Source organism: Plectropomus leopardus, chromosome 4 (genome assembly GCF_026936395.1).
Source record: "Plectropomus leopardus strain MGB_pleo_1.0 chromosome 4, ASM2693639v1, whole genome shotgun sequence".
In the NCBI taxonomy this organism is placed as follows: Eukaryota; Metazoa; Chordata; class Actinopteri; order Perciformes; family Serranidae; genus Plectropomus; species Plectropomus leopardus.
The window spans coordinates 4227601-4245296 of NC_142179.1; the positions used below are offsets into that span (position 1 = coordinate 4227601).

The window sequence follows — 17696 nt, forward strand, 5'->3', positions numbered from 1 at the left end:
CATTTTCAAAAATATTATACAAACTGGAGCAAATTTAAAAGTTTAGTTTACTAATTATTTGATTTTTAAGCAAAAATACAAGCAATTCTGCCAAAAAATAATTCTTCTACAATTTTAGGGTGATTTAACTTAATTTGTGCATAAAACAACAACAAAAAAACCCAATAACAACCAAAAAACAAAATTGTGCATTAACAAAAAACAACAAGAAAAAAACAACACAAACGTCTACCTAAAAAAACAACTCATGCATTAAAACATTTGCCTGGTTTAACTCAAAAAAGCAACAAAGTTGATTCATGTTAGATTTCAAATAGCGGCTTAAAATGAGGTTATGGCTTAAAACTGTTGTTAAATCTGGCTTTGAGACTCAAATTTAATAAACTGCAACAACATTTAACAAAACCTACAGTCGTTCGATACTTTTAAACATTCTTTTTATTTTCTTTCTCCTTAAACACTACTAATTCATTCAAAAACGGTTCCTCCGTTCAATTTCAACAGTCCCAATACAAATGAACAAACACAGGGAGGAAAAAAAGAAGAAAAACACAGTATGTACACAATAAACTACAACATCACTCTGTGTTCAGGGAGGAGCAGTCAAGGCAAAGCAGACATCAGTCGTTTAACTTCATACTCTGAGCCAGTACCTTGAAAAATAAGTGTCTCATACAAACGTGTATACAAAAATAATAGTTAAGCCAATACCAGGGGACTACTTAAGCATGTTATGTACCTAGTACAAAATTAAATAACAATAAAATAAGTTGGCATAAAACATAATGTGACTACACATATAGATTCATAAATAAAACAGATATGGAGAAAACTGTACTTCTTTTATAATATGGAAAAAAAAGAAGATATTTAGCATGTTTGGGGGTTTTAACAGAAATCTTCAGTTCACATTATTATCACTTTTCAGACTGAACCAGCAGGGGGCAGCACAAGCACACTCACTGTCTACATGAGAGCAGGAACAAAAAGGGAAAGTATGAACGGTGGCCTTCAGCCCGGCTTATCTTAGCAGCAGCGGGGCCGTTTTAACACTGATTATCAGGGACGACAGGAAACACGCTATCGTCACACCATCCGTTTAAGCTCGCTGCTGAAGACCTCAGTATGCTGCAAATTAAGTGTTTGTCCGAGCATCCAGCGTCTCAAACCCCATCCGAACATCAAAAACACAGACGTGAATTTAGATGCCGTTGAACCAAACGAGAAACATCTCATTTGAAGCATACTGCGGCCTCGTGTGACGCTTCCTGCTCAAGAAAATCACAATATACAACACAAACAAACAAAAAACAAACTTTAAAATGCAGCCAGTGCATTTTTTTTCTTACACGTCACAATAAACAAAACGTGAGAAACATTAGATACTCGGGTATTTTTTTACAAAAGGAGGGAGACGAAACTACAAATAATGGCTAGCTTAATGATAAACAGTGTTGCGGGTTTTCCGTACAAACAATGCTGGCTTATGGAACCAGAGCGAGTCGCGTTTTTTATCTTTTTGTTGCGTCAGCCAACCAGCGGCTAACTCTGTAGCTTCAGTGGAAAAAAAACACGTGTTCAGGGGAGCAAACGACTCCATTTACGCTCACAGAGGGTTTTTACGAGGGCGAAACCCTCGGTTTGGAAACCTCGGCGCCCCTTGGCTTTTACTGTGAAGGTTTGTAGTGTTTATCTTTTTTAAAAAAGACTACAAAGTCATACAAAGAGAGGAAAAAACAGCAGTCCTGAAATACACCGCACAAAGAGCGAGAGGGTAAGGAAAAGCAGAGCTTAATAGAAATCTGAAGCTGTGAGGAACACAAAAGATCCTCGCCAGCCAAAGTAGAGATTGTCGTTTCCCTTCAAACACAGGGATACTTTTAGACAACGGCGGCGTCGACAGGGCCCGGCGCGCATGTCGGGGGTTTGTCTTCGTTCTTCGGTTCAGACTCTGCTTAGCAGAGTGGATCTGTGGAGACAAGAAAGAAACGGTTAATGACAACCGTGTAAGACAAAGTCATAGGACAGGATGTCAGAAAAAATCCTGCAAAAAAGTCGTAGTATAGTATGTCTGAAAAGGTCATTAAAAATCATAGTACTCAATGTAAAAAAAGTTTCACAAAGAAGTCAGTATGTCAGAAAAAAAGCCATAAAAGTCATAAAATCATGTATAAAAAAAACCAAAAAAACCCCCATCAAAATCAAATCAAAAATCCCATAAAAAGTCAAAGTATACAATGTCAAAAAAAAAAAATGAAAGCCATATTATGTTGATAAAAAAATAAAGTCATAGTATAGTATGTCAAAAAAAGTCTGATACTATAGTATGACAAAAGTCATAAAGTATAGTCTGTCCAACACACACAAAAAACAAAAAAACAAAAAAAAAATCACAAAAAAATTCTGCAATTTACTCTGTATTAATCTATTAAAAAAATGCTAAATTATTCAAAAATACCTTAAAAAAACTCTTGAAGAAAATTTCGAATGTTTAGATTTTGCAGCTTACTTCAGCTGAGTTTTAAACCAACGTAAACTAAAACAAAACATGCTCAGATTTAAAATCTGTTAAGGGAAAAATTGCAAAAATATTTTTTTTTAACAAATAAACCAAATAATCCTTAGTTAGATTAAAAAAATTGAGTACTTACTAAAACTTGATAATAAAGAAAAAAAAAAGAACTATATTATATATAATATAAAAAAATATAAATAAAAAAATTGGATTAGTTTAACCCAAAAAAAACCCAGAAGTTGATTAATGTAATGTTTCAAATAGAAGCTTAAAATGTCATTAAAGATTAAAATTGTTGTTTAATCTGGATTTGAGACTTAAATTTAGTAAATAGCCTTAAATGTTTGCATTTTCTCAACTCTTTAAATGTTTTTATTTTACAGTGAACACAATGATGAAGTCATTTTATAGTCAGAATCTGCAATTTAAAAAAAAGCAGAATCAGAGTTGCAGCAACAGATAGTTTCGGGCAGATTTCCGCCGTTCGTGTGTGTGCAGACGGTTTGTGTCTCTACGATCGCAGCGACACGATCTGCTGACGCTGCTCGGCTCGAAGAAAGTGACAGAGCGTGTCGCAGCGGAGGGAAAGCTCAGGGGGACGCGGAGAAGGTTGGCAGGCGATCAGAAAACGTGACTGCGCACACACACACACACACACACACACACACACACACACACACACACACACACACACACACACACACACACACACACACACACACACACACACACACACACACACACACACAGCAGAGTGGATTCACCAGGGCTCTGGATCCAAAACCTGCTCTCACCTTTGACCCCTGCCGGCAGATCTGATTCATACATGTGGGTGGTTTGGGTGTGTGGGGTCCGGTTTTGGCTCTGAGTCATGAGCTCAGTGTCCATGAATACTGGATTTATTTTTTACACCGAGTTTCTGTGTTTTGGGGTGATTTTTTCTGTCTTTCTTTAAAAGAATCTGTGTTGTGAGTAAAGCTCTGGGGAAACTGGCTTTGTTTGAACAGTTACGGGCAGATTTTAGGGCAGTTCCAGGATTTTGGGATATTTCTAGGATTATAAGACATGTCTAAGAATTCAGGACATTCGAAGGATTTTAGGACATTTCTGAGGTTTCAGGATGTTTCTCAGACTTTCAGACATTTCTCGGATTATAAGACACTTCTAGGATTTTAGGAGGTTTCCAGGACTTCAGGACATTTCTCAGACTTTGAGACATTTCTCAGAGTTTAGGACATTTCTCGGATTATAGAACACTTCCAGCATTTTAGGACATTTCCAGGGCTTTTTTTTTTTTTAGGATTTTAGGACATTTTCAGGGCTTTTTTTTAGGATTTTAGGACATTTTCAGGGCTTTTTTAGGATTTTAGGACATTTTCAGGATTCTAAAAGGTTTCTAGGATTTTAGGACATTTTCAGGGGTTTTTTAGGACTTCTGTCAGGGGGTGCGGTGGATCCTCAACTGGCACTTTTTTGATGAACAAGTTCTATTTTGTTGCAGCTTATGTACACTAAAAGTACAAAAACAGTTCCCAGGGTCAATCATTTCATTTTCATTGTGAATCAGAAAACGGTTGCGGGGCCACTCGGGACCGTGTCGGGGCCAGATTTGGTCCGTGGGCCATAGATTGAGTGTGACTGACGTCGTGTGTCTGAGTACGGAGCACAGTGCTCTCACTTATCGAATGATTCGGGCTCTGTGGTCATGTAAACTCTGCTCCGGGCCCTGGTCTATGGTGTGAAGAGAGTATCGCTGAATTTCGTGGAAGTGACGGCTCCAGACAGATCTCATGATTGCTGGACGACCCGTTTTGTCACTGCGGCAAAAACCAAACGTCGCAGACTCAGTTTGTGTCAATTAAACATCGGCGTGTGATGCTGAGGCACGAGGAAATATCCCCTCTGTCAGCTCTCCGGGGCTTTCTGCAACGAGTTAGAGCCAAACGAACAAAGCCGATTCTCCCTCATCCATCTTCACAAACACAGAGTGCTGTGTGATAACGCGGTGTGTGTGTGTGTGTGTGTGTGTGTGTGTGTGTGTGTAGGATGTAATTGTGTGAAAATGACTGATGTCCTTTGTGTGTGTCTTTGCGAGCGATGGTGTGACAGAGAAGAATGGCGAGCACCTGTGTGTGTGTGCGTGTGTGTGTCCTTAATGCATTTATTGACTCGCGTGCGGGTCAGCATCAGTGTGACCTACATCCCCGTGCGTCTGCCCGGTCAGCGCAGAGGCAGGAGGCGATGTGGGGTGACAGGCGTGATTGAAAGACTCCAAAGCCCCGAGGGTGAGTGTGTGAGAGTGTGTGTGTGTGTGTGTGTGTGTGAGAGGACAGAGACAGGAGGGTTCAGACTCACCTCAGAGACTTCCATCTGTCCTTCTCCATGTTGTTCTCAGGACCTTCGCTCTCGTAAGACGCCAGATACAACGCTGCAGGGAGAAAATCACAGAAAAGTCATCAGCTTTTTACAAAAACAGGACATCCACCCTGAAAAACTGACTGAAAACTCAGTGAAGGAGAAATGATCTTATTAACGTCCCCTCATTCCCTTTACTAGAAGTTATAACACATTTTTGCATTTTCTTCACATTTTTTTGCTTCACTTCCCATTAAGGCTGAGTAATTTGGAATTAAATCATACATTGTGGTTTTTTTTGGCCAAATACTGCTATCACAATTACATTGTTACATTATATACTGTACATATATTTTGTAATATATTTATTTATTGTTTTCCTTTGTGCTGTTACCCTGTCATTTACCTCTTATTTACAGTTTAAGTATTTTACTTCTCTTTTTCACTTTAGTGTAATGCAGCCTTTAACACTGGGAAGCACAGCAACAGAGCGAATGTTTTATTCTTGTTTTTATGGAGAGTTTATTTGCATGTAATCCCTTTGTCCTCACCAAGATTTTGATTTGTAAATAATTTAATTACTATTTTTTTTCCTAATAACTGTAACCAATTATAATGATATTTATTTACTAATTTAATGACATGTAATGATGGAAATAAGTAGTCACATTTGGAAAACAGAAGAATTTTACCATATTTTAACACAGTAGCATTTACATGATGTAGCTGAAGCTTTGAGTTCTTTTGAAGTGTGTTTAGTTATTTTTAAGTTTTTTTTGCATTGTTTTCTTGCAATAAATTCATCAAATTTGTCTTACTTTCACATAATTTTTGCATCTTCTTTTTTATTGACTGTCCTCTTATTTGTATTTTCTTTATTTACAGATAGTAAAGCCTCCACCAAGTTAAAAACACAATATTACAGGAACAAAAGAAAATAGTTCCAATATATTCTAATTTCTTTTCGAGCCTTAAACCAGTTTAAGTGTCGCTGCGTTGGTGTTTACTGAAGTTGCTTTCTGTAGTTCACCTCATTCACATCTTGCAATTTATTGCACGTTTCAAGCCGTAATCCTGCTTCAAATCAACCTGTTTTCTCTGTTTATGTGCACAGATTGACAGGAGGATGTTCGCCATCGCCCGACACTGATGATAGCGTTCGCTGTGGGAGTCGAGCGCTCACAGCTGATTGGTGCAGTCGGGTCGTTGCACTTCAGTGTCAGGAGGATTTTACAGACCTCCCTGTATCTCTGCGATAAGACGGCGATAAGAGCCGGAGCCGGTGACACACGACTTTGATGTGGATTAAAGGAGAGCGAAACGATCAGCGCTGCTCCACGATGAGAGCTGATAACAGCGGCTGTGTGGATTTAAAGCTGGGCAGGGAAAGAGTCTCTCTGTTGTCTGCTATATTTGCGTATATCTTTGTATATTCTGTGTTTTTTTTAATCAAAACACCATCAGTTTATACGCTGCTATTACTGACAGGAATATTCAGACACTTTGCTTTTCATTTTGCAAGTCATTTAATCAGTAGTTTAAAAATGTTTGATTTGATAATCTGTTTATACTGTGTTGTTTTCACTGTAAAATAATAACCACGGTTACTGCAAGTGAATGTAAAATTTGATTTAAGACATCTAGAATAAATCTTGGTACAAAGATCAGAATTGCAGTTGAGTATTTACTGGTATGACAAAGTTACAATGTAAACTTGAGAAGTAAAACTACAAACATTTAGAAGCAACATTATTTTATTTGCTACATGCATGTAGTGCGTTCTCTGTGTAAAAGCAGCTTTTGATAAACGTACCGTCTTCAGTGAACACCGGAGCGGTCAGCAGGTACTGCAGGATCTTGCGATCTTTCTCAAACGGACACTCGACTTTCTTCCACGCCATGAACTCGCTGACTTGTTTGGCCAGTTCCCAGAATTTCTAGAATAAAAACCCCAAAACAGACACCACAGGTTAATATATATTCAGAGGGAACCAACATGTTTTTGGCTCTACATACATACCTGCATATCTGACTTTACTGTTAGTCCTTTACTCCAAATACTGAGTCAGGTAGTACATCTTGTAGGACTCCACTGACGCTGCACAGTGACCTACTGTACTCTGCTTATAGGCATTTTGGTGTTTTCTTTCCCTATTAAAGAATTTGGCCTTTTTTTTTGGTAAATATCATTGCAATTTTTTAAAGACAGTATTGTCACTTTTTAGGAATATTTTAAAGTAAAAAAAATTCTTTTTTAAATTTCTTTTAAAGAAAATTTTATTTTTTTGGTGATTGTTAAAGAAAAAATGTTGGCCTTTTTTTTCTTAATTTTTCTGGGGTGATTTTAAAATTGGACGATTTTTTGTGTGATTTTTATAGATTTTAGTGATTTTTTTCCCTATCTCTAAAACAATCTAAAAAGAGACATAAATTTGCCAAATATATTTTTCTAACTGCAAAAAACCAACATGTTTTTGGCTCTCTGTACACACCTGCATATCTGCCTTGACTCTAAATGCTGCGTCAGGTATTAAACCTTGTAGGGCTCCACTGAAGCGGCGCAGTGACCTGACGTACTCTGGTTATAGTCGGCTGTCCCGAGGTGTTAATGTGTTCTTATGTGCTGTATAAAAGTCACAACAGGGCGGGACAGAAGCACAGTTTCCCAGGATAGACTGAAACCTTAAAATAGGGCCTGATTCAGAGGAGCTGTGACCGAAGAGCAGTGGAAACACTTAGGAGTCTTTGGTCACTGGTCAGTGTGTTCGCTCCATGGAAACACAGCTGAACTTTACACACTCGAGTCTCACTTCTTCATTCTCCAAAACTCTTTAGGGAAGTGGAAAGAAAACCAAATCTGTGCCCTTGCGTAGTAAATAGTGACGTTACCTGACAGAGAAGTCGGCTGCTTCGGGAAAAAACATGGTGTAATCTGTTACCAGGGAAACTCCCTGTGGGGAATTTAAAATTCAGCTTACCTCAAAGTTGATGTGTCCGCTCTGCAGCCTGTTGGCACAGCCCTCGTTGAGGAAGTAGATGTCTTTTATGAGCAGGCTGAAGAAAGGGATGACAATCTGCAAGACAACAGAAAGAGAAAGGGATTTATTTCACTGAGGAGAAGCGAAGGGGGATTTCCACCCGACTCGCAGGTGTGTGATCTCGTAAACATCGATTCAAAAGGATTACAATAGACAAAGAGGATCTTTGATAATTCTCAATAAAAAAAAACAGACCCTCTTTTCTTCAGGGTTCATACACATTTATTACCAACACATTTCCAGGACTTTTCCAGGACTTTGAGGCAAATTTTTAAGACCACACATTCTTTGAAAGAGCCACTGATGCTCCTAACTAGTTATTTTTCATTACTATATTATAGCTTTTTAAAATGTATAATGTTATTAAAAATCATGAATTCAGAACAGGATTAGAACTGAACATTTAAATATAACTTAGGAATAAATAATGTTTTAAGCACCTATGTCTTTTTTTTCTTTCGGGGAGGGGCATACAACTCTAAAATGGCTATATTTTATTTTCATATAACACCTGTTTTTTCAAATAAAATGTTTTTTTGGCGATTTTTTTTTTCTTTAAAAAACATTTGGTGATTTTCTTAAAGACATTTTTAACATTCTTAATATTTTTGGCATATTTATCTTAAAATTATTTTTTGTGATTTTTAAATGAAAAATTTGGGTGTTTTTTGTGATTTTTAAAGAAACGTTTTTGAGGATTTTTTCTCTCTTTAAAAATCACACCGTTCATCACAGCCAGATACTGTAAAAACAGACATTATTGTTGGATTTTCAAAATTTCCAAAGGTCCTTGAACAGGTTGTATATCATTACACAGGTTTGTGAAACCAAATTCCATGACTTTTCCTGGGTTTGCATGAACGTATGAACCCTGGATTATAACATATTTATCAACTAGCTTTCCAGTCTTACAGGCCAGCAGGAGCTTGTACGAATATGAAAAAAAGATAATGTGAGACTGGAGCACAGAGGATGTAGAAGAAGAATTTCCCCTTAAAGACTCTTAAATAATTCATCAGCACCCTCATGCAATGATTCAGGTCACTGCACGTCTGAGCACTGACATAAATGTTGATGTAGAGCAAGGTAGGGAAGAAGCACCAGACTCCGTTCAAATAACGGTCAATTTTACGCTGGGGGGATTTTTTTCCTTCTTCTTTGGCACAGAATAAACCAACAGGAAATGTAACTGGCCGGCTGGTTAAATGTGGCATTTTTCTGTTGCTGTGGCAGATAAATAAACACCATTTTTGTTCCTGAGTGTCGAGAGATTGCTGCAATCTGGCACGATGTCAGAGAGTCTGTCACCTCTTTCCTGACAGTCCCAACACGCCCCCACCCGACATTATCAAACATTCATGACGGAGGAGCTTTTACAAGTTGGAGGACCAGAGGGAGAGCAACAAATTTATCAAATGCACATTTTTGTTGTGCTCTTCGTTTTATTATTTAGCCAAAGTCATCCTGATTGTGTCAGAAGTTGCATTTGAATAAACCGCACATCCTGTCCTCATTAGTTCTGTCCACGAGCCAGTAACTCCTCCTCATGTGCTTTTCTTTAACTCTCTTCTTGTATTGTTCGCTTGCTTGTGAGATATTGTGCCTCAACATCTTAAAACTAAATAAATCGGGTGCAGCTGATTAACTGGATGTCAGAGAGTCTGCACACAGTGTACTCTGGCAGGTCTGCAGGGGCTGGATGTTGTTTACAGGGGCTGCTCGTTTGCATGATCTGAAGACTGCTGTCACACACACACACACACACACACACACACACACACACACACACACACACACACACACACACACACACACACACACACACACACACACACACCTGCACATGCATGTTCTGCTTTTAGAGGAAAAAAGTGGCTGGCAGGAGCAGAGAGGAAGTCGTTGTCACAGCTGGACACACAGGAGGTGATGGGGGTCTGGAGCCAGAGGGGCGCCACTTCTGGATTTGTGGCAAAAATTGGACCTAATGTAGAGGAGATGTCTAAAGAGCTGCAACAATTAGTCGATAATAAATTAGCCGATCAAAAGAAAATGACTGGCCAACTACTTTAATAACTGACGCCTCTATTCAGTCATTTCTTAAGCAACATGTCAAAACATTTGCTGGTTCCAGCCTCTTAAAATGAGAATTTGCAGATAATTCAAGACAGTTAATGAAGTCTTTTGAACTGCTGGTTCAACAAATAAAAGCAATTTTCTTAAGAGACTTCTTATATTTTCATTTTTTTTATCATTATTATCATTGTTATTTTTTTTTTTAAACTTTTTAGTGATTTTTTTATTCTTTAAAACATTTGGGAGAATAGTTTTGTTTAGAATTTTTTGGGGGTGATTTTAAAACATTTTGCTGATTTATTTTATTTATTTTTTAAGGAAACTGCCAAACTAAAAATCACCAAAATTACACCATTTATCATGGCAAGAAACTGTAAAAACAGAAATTATTGTTGGATTTTCAAATTTCCAACAGTCTTTGACCACATCATGTGGAGCGAACACTGCATGCATTTTCTCAGTCACTCAGGGAGGCTCAAGTACAAAATATTTGTAAGAAAAAACGGACTAACCAGTCAATCAGTCAGGATCTAATTAACACGGAAACTACCTTCTGTCTGATGGTCTTTCTGCTCGTCCAGGACAGACTCAGAGTCCCCGCGTTAGGTCAAACACGGCTCCTCCACTCAGTTTGTGGTACTTTGATTAGAATAAGCAACTGAAGCATGTCATGTTGTGTAACTGCTGTAAATTGAATTTTCTACATTTTTTTGTAAAATGACTTCACGAGCTGTTGTTGTGCAACCAAACATGTGACGCACGGAGTCTGCTTTCAGATTAGGAGTCTGTAACCTGATCAAAATTATTTCAAGCGAACAAGTAAACATAGCAACAACATTCAGATCTTTCTGTCCTCACAGTAAAGAACAAAACATCCTGAGCGGAGCATAAACACTGGCTCTGTTGATCCTCAGACAACGTCAACGGCACAGTGGACGCCTCGAGCAGACCATAAACAACCCCCCACCCCTCCCTTAAACCAGAGGTCACAAGGGCGAGGACATACCAGACTTTTTGGGAACTTTCCGTTTCTCGACCCCGACCTCTCACCCAAGTGTTTACATTTCTGAGCTCCAAAAAAAAAAAAATCCTTCACGAACCTCAGGGATTCATATTGACAGTACACTCTGTCTCCGTGAAAAACAAACTCATTCAGCAAATAATGTATGAGGAGAGGCTAACCACAGACGTCTGGCAGCCCACGAGATCTGTGCTGGTTCAAATTCGGTCAGGGCGGGCGGCTCGAGACGCAGCACAGAACACCGTGTGATCTGGCAGACGCCCGTGTGTTCTTGTCGAGAACACAACATGTTTGATGAGGAGGAAACAGAGACCCTCCTCATATCTTGACCCACTTAAAGCGCGCCCTCCGTGTCCCTGCAGAGCTACACTCTTATGTAACCTCTGTCCCGCGTCCAAGTCCACTTCACTACAGCGGCTGCTGATGCCGTAGACGTGATGGGAACGCAGACGATAACAAGGCTCAACAAGGGACAGCGCTGCGGTTTGTTTTTCTGCTCGGCCTTCCTTTGCTTCAAGTTCACTCGGTGTGATAACCATCTCGACTTTACATAACAGGAATCAGCTCGCAGTGTTTATTCTGAAACCGAAAGGTCACTCGTGCTACAGCTGTCAAGTTCTCCTTAGCGGGACACCAAACTCACGATTACTGTAAGGGGCTCTGCACGCTGAAATGTAAACCAAAGTCTGGAGCACAGATGTTCAGACTTTTAGGGTTTATATAACCGGTGACTACTGGATGTATCACAAAAGAAACTTTTTGGCGAGTTGGACTCCACTGACCAGACTTCTTGACCTGATTTCCTCGTATATGGTAATGATGGTTTCGCTAGAATTTAAACTTTTATTTATCCTCAAAACAAAAAGACGAACTCCCGCACACTGTCCCGCTTACTGCTGACATATTTATTGAATCTAGCAATTTTTTCATCATCCAAGCAGTCTTCTGATTGGATGATGATAAAAACTGACGCAGTGTCTGTTTGTGTCGATGTAGAAAAGTTTTAATACTGCCATCGCACCTGATGAAGGTTTGCTTGAGAGAAATGTGAGAGAAAGTATCATTTTGTGTGTTGTTGCGTTGAGGCATCACCTTCTCTCTGCTGCTGTTGGCGGTGATCGACCTCTGCGTGGCTCCTCTCAGCGCCGTTCTGTAATTGTAGAAATTGCTGGAAGGATCCATTTGGTGCTATGAAGAGAAAAAGCGAAAAAGAAAAAAAAAGTCAGTTTGGGCACAACAGCTATCATCTGATCAGGAGAGAAGCTGAACGAGGAGTTAAAAGGCCGAGCTCCTGCTGTGAAGCTATGAATGCTGGTTGGAAAAGAAAGAAAAGGTTTTGGCCTATGAGAACTTTAAATTTGCATTTTTCAGAGAAATTTATTCCCTGTGATAAATGATTAACCCTTTCAAACTTGAGAAAATTGGTTAGATTTCTTTCTTCAACATGGGGAGAAGGCAACAAGCAACTTATCAAGACATGGCCCAAATAATAAGCCAAAAATTAGTTAAAAGCTACAAAAAAGTCTCCTGAAAATAAGCCAAATAATATAGAAGTAAAAAACACAGCACCATATGGGTTAACCAGAAGAGTAAAATATTTGATGATTAATTGCACAAGACAAAATAACAAAAATAGTCATGACATTTGTTCCGTCCTGCACTTTGTACACATTTTAACAACATTAACTCTCAGTGTTGTGACATACGTCTGAGTTATGCGACCTGTGACGCCATCGAGTCTGTGACCTCGAACAAACCGAGGAGCACGTTCACTCCTCGCAGTCATCACAGCAAACTGACACACTGTGGGACTGAAAGTTCACCTCAAATGAGGCTCACAGGGACAAAACAGGAGGGTAAAAGGAGCTCATCAAAAGAGTAAAGAGGTGAGGAGGTGTGCGATTGACAGAGCGAGACGGAGACGAACTCCGCAGGGGCGTAAAGGGAACCTAAAGAACTGAGTCTTTGAAAGCTTCCAGATCCCACCGACGCTCCCGGCCCGACTCGTCTCCACCTCAGATCTCCTCTTTCAAAGCGCCCACTGATGGCCTGATGTGCTCAGAGAGCGTCTTCCTGCAGTCTGGGGTTTCCTCAGGTACCATACAGCTATCTGTATGCATAGAGGGTGGCGGCAGGAAAGGGGATAACTTCTGCACTTGCTCTTTTTTGACACTACTTTAAAAAAAAAAATTCCTCTAAAAAAACTCAGTGGAGGCCTCTGAATACTCTACATACTAGATGTGTGAAATTACACATGGAGACCAATTTATGGCTGCTATAACGTCTTTTTTATGAGCAATTCTCATTTTTTCTCGTTTTTTTGTCTTCCTTGGTTTAAAACAAAAAAAATGGAAAGACTCTTGTATTTGTGTTTGTGGGGTTTAATGGGTTAAAACAGAAGTGATTTAGCTGAAGGTTTACGGATTCTGCTTTAATACGAACCAATTTTTAGTGTCTAACTGCTGAAGTTTTACCTTGAATGTCAGTGGCTTTATATGTTAGATGCAGCTGCATGGAAATACAATGATTCTGTTCATCCATCTATGTGAGATCTGTGAGTCACAGTCAAATCTCTGCTCTCCCACTCGGATTCATGGCCGCAACAGCTTTCAGCCGACTGTTTATCTGTCTCTGCCATTGCACTTAACCCAACAATTCACTGACAAAAGAAGAAGCTCCCCCACACGCCCGCGACACAGTTAGTCATCAGTGTCAAACATAACAAAACCATAGAGCCGCTAATATGTGTGGGCACACGGGAAAACACACGCCTTGTGCGAGACGGACAATTAAAACAGAAGCAAAGATAACAGAAAATGTTGAAAACTGCTGATTTTAGAGATGTTTTATATCCAGAAATCTTTAAGGACTTTATTTTTCTTTTAAGTGCTGCAGAACAAAACAAAAGCACATTTGTTGAGTTTCGGTTTTCAGGTAAACTTACTTCCAAGATGTCAAACTTGGCCGTTTTGACTTTACTCCAGGTCTTCTTGAGCCGGGACACAGGACTCATGTTCATCCCAGCTGCAAGACGGACACAACGAGAGAAAAAGACAATGAGAGAGATATCACACGTCCATGAAAACACCCAAACGTGATCGCATTAACACATGGCATTTTCCCATTCATCCAGACAGACGCACATCCCCCCTCCGCCCTTCATCCCATGGCAGTCTTCCTCTAACACCCCCCTCCCACTCCTCCTTTTCTTTCTTCCCTCTGTTGTCTCTCCTGATGCAGCGAGGCAAAAGGCTGCAGGAACAATGGAGTTAACACACGCCTCGTTTCCCCTCCCAGAGCTCTGCTTCCCATATGGTAATCCTCTGTGTGAGCCCGGTGCAGGTTCAGGCTGCGAGGGTCACCGTCAGAGCAAAACAACCCCTCGAGTAAACAAAAGAATCCGCAGGCAGAAATATAAAACTCCAAACCGCTTAACCGAGTTTTCCTCCTGAACTCCGTCCACATCTCAGGAGACAGTTTAACTAACACTTCAGCGCTGCAGGCCCACAATGAATGACCACGGCGGCATGTGTGTCAGAACGTGTCTCGACTGGGAAGCAGCTCCACAAAGACACCAGTGTGTGTGAGGACAGGTGTTTGCTGTGGTTGTGGTCCCACTGGGACACACACTCCACTTTATGAGAGCATTAATATTATCGTTGATGTCTTCCTTTTCAGCACCAACACAACTTCCCAGAAACAGAGAAGAGACGCTGACAGAGTGTGTAGTTTTTGAATTTATCTTTGTGTCTATCTGAAAGGTTCCCACAAATTTTCATGGACAAAAAAATCAAAACGAACATATATATACAATGTGCAATATGCAAGTAATGATTTCTCATCCTTTGTTAAAATGGATGAGAAATCCACTAATCTCTGGTACGCACAAGCCCTGTCTTCTATTTTCCAGCAACAATCAATGGTGAAATTTGACGCTGCCACCATTTCCCATCTGCCTGTAACCAAAGTTTGCTAAGTGCTTTTGTGATTAAACTGATTGTTAGGACACATTTTGCTACTATATTTGAGCACTTTTGCTTCCTTGTGTTGTTTTCTCCATCTATTTGTATTTGGATTACGTATCTCAGTATTTTCTGATCAGCTCTTATCATCCATAGTTCCCCACTGGGACACATATCTGAAAACCTGGTAAATAAACAGGAAAAAATTTCCTGCCTGGCTATTTAAAGGTAAATAACAGAATTTGTTTTCATAATTTGGGTGAACTAACCCTTTAATAAGATCACTGAAACATCGTCTAACCCTGGTGGTTCCCTGGAGACGAGGCTGGTGGGTTTGCCTGTGGTTGTCCCTCTCTGTCTCCCTCTCAGGGGAGAAAGACAGAGAACAGCTGGCACTCCAATATCTTGTCCTCTCCTCCCTCATCATCCCCCTCTCCCTCTCTCCCTCCTCCCTCTCACTCTCTCTGGTCAGTGTTGACCATCTGCCTGGATGGTTTGTTCTGCGTCCCGCTCCAGCTGCCTCCTCCCCTCGCTCTGCTCCGGACACACAGATCCTCTCCTCCTCTCAGGTCTGTGAGGATGACCAGATGCCCTCTCCTCTAAACGCTCGGACGCCTCTCTGATTCCCTGAGCAGATCGGCTGGACCTCCAGCGCAGCCTCTAAACTGTCTGAGATGCTTTTGGGCTCTACATGTGTCTGATTTAATCTGGGGAGTTTAACTAATGTCGTCACAACACTCATCTGCATCAAAGTCCCCACAGACCCTCCATGTTCAAATGTGTAACTTTACAGCAGAAATAAACATGTTTACAGCCTGGTCCTAAAAACACTTAATTAGGACAAATGAGTAACTTCATTTTATAACTTAACCGTTTACATTTTATTAAGGCTTAAAATAATGCGTAATTAAGGGCGTGGCTGTGTTGAGTTGTAAGTTGCAACCACTCTGAAAGTCAGTTAGGTAGATTAACCATGACGTACCCCAAATTCTGAGACTTTCGGATTATTTGTTGCTGTTTCAGTGTGTTTTCTCTTCATAAACTTTGATTGTTTTGCTCACCTAAAAAACTCTAGCTCATCGGTTGGTTTCACTAAAAGACCCTTAAAGAGCAGATATTTTGTTTTTCCAGTAAGTACATTTTGTTAATTGGTTTTGAGCCTCTTTTTTGCCCGTGAAAATAAGCGCTGGAGTTATCACCGTTCACCATAACTGTACATGCATCATGCTAACCAAGCTGGCAGCTAGTCGACACCGTCACGATGCCCTGCGGCTCAAAAAGACTTTCACGTAGACTAACACGGTAAAAGAAACATCCAAGTGGATCATTATTTTGAAACTCACAACCCACACACATATAGATCCATCAGAATTTGATCCGTTCGATCTGGTAAAATCTCCAAAGTCGAAAAGAGCTGCAACAAACTGAAAGTCAGACGCTCTGCCTCTTGTCTCCTCCTCTCGCTCTCAGTGCTGATGATTCTTGGATCATCTAGATGATTTTAAACGCAGCAGTTGAACCATTTTGGCTTCATGCGCCTCTCAGTAACTCTCATAGGAATGATCAGGGCCCCGTGCTCAACGCTGTATCCGATTCTCTAAATACATCCATGGTCTAAATCTGGTTGCTTTTGGCTCCAAAAAAATCTAAGATAGCAATGGCTAAAAATGCCAGACTTCAAAACAGCAGTCCACATATCAACGAGTGACGTCACGGTCCACCGTTTTACACAGTCTATGATCACACCTCCAAAATGCTTCATACAGCCAGAGTCTAATCTGCTGGTCTGAGCTGATCCGCCGGAGCAGTCTGGGGTTAAGTGGCATAGGCACGGCTGAAATGAGAAAAAGGCAAGAACTCCTCCAGTCATGAATCTACTTCTCCAAGTGTCAAACTACTGCCGCCGCTGCCTGTCCAACTTAACTCTGATGTTTTGGAAATTGATTTTACACTTTTAAAAAGTCGCCTGCCTCACAGCACAAAGATGACAGAAGTCCAAAAGAAATGAGAAGACTGCACACTTTTGGTGCGACTCAAGTATTTAACAGTAAAGTCAATTTTTTCCATTCACTTGATGTCCCCACATTACCCATGATTCATAGCTGCAGCTCCTGTCTGAGTGTATTTTCTGAAAAATAAATGTCAACAGCAGAAAGCCGAAGGGAAAAACTGTCACCGAGACAATTATCTGCATGAACTGCTGCTCTGTTCCTCCGCTGCCGACTCTCACAGATATCATTAGACTCCAGTAAATTACGTACGTTGAAAATGAACTGGGACAAAGTCATGAGAGGTTACAGCTACGGGGGCAGATTAGATCGCTGCACGAAACTCTCACTGAACAACAGATGCATTTACCACGCTGATCTGATTTACTGATGACCGGAAGAAAAAGCTCTCTGTGCAGGAACGATGATCAGAGAGACAGGTGTGCAGAGTCCGAATGAGTGTCATGTTATCTAACAAGGAAGGAAAAAAAGCACCAACTCACATATGATGGCCATGAGGGAGTTAAAGTTGCCGATGTTGAAGCATTCGCGCGCCACGTCGATGAAGAACTCGATGACTCGAGCTCGGTGCTTCTTCTTCACAGGCTATTAACAAAATGGAGAACATTAAAAAAAAACTGCATTAGCAGTCAGGAACGACTGCACTGTTTGGTTAATGTGTATTATCATTAAAGGACGGTGCAGAAAGGACAAAAGTTTGCCTGACCTTTATGAGAAATTTGA

General features: G+C 40.3%; 1 protein-coding gene across 4 annotated transcripts in view; it reads right to left on the reverse strand.

The window, feature by feature from the left end:
* Positions 1-420: 420 nt before the first annotated feature.
* Positions 421-17696, reverse strand: part of rasgef1ba (RasGEF domain family, member 1Ba) — a 145324-nt gene continuing 128048 nt past the window's right edge. For all 4 annotated transcript variants that reach the window (XM_088076343.1, XM_088076341.1, XM_088076339.1 and 1 more), the window contains 7 exons: positions 17456-17558; positions 13947-14026; positions 12095-12190; positions 7849-7944; positions 6684-6807; positions 4871-4943; positions 421-1969 (listed from right to left, as the gene is read on the reverse strand). In XM_088076343.1, the coding sequence (XP_087932469.1) occupies positions 1945-1969; positions 4871-4943; positions 6684-6807; positions 7849-7944; positions 12095-12190; positions 13947-14026; positions 17456-17558 (597 nt within the window). In that variant the 3' untranslated portion in view covers positions 421-1944. The remainder of the gene's footprint in view (positions 1970-4870; positions 4944-6683; positions 6808-7848; positions 7945-12094; positions 12191-13946; positions 14027-17455; positions 17559-17696) is intronic.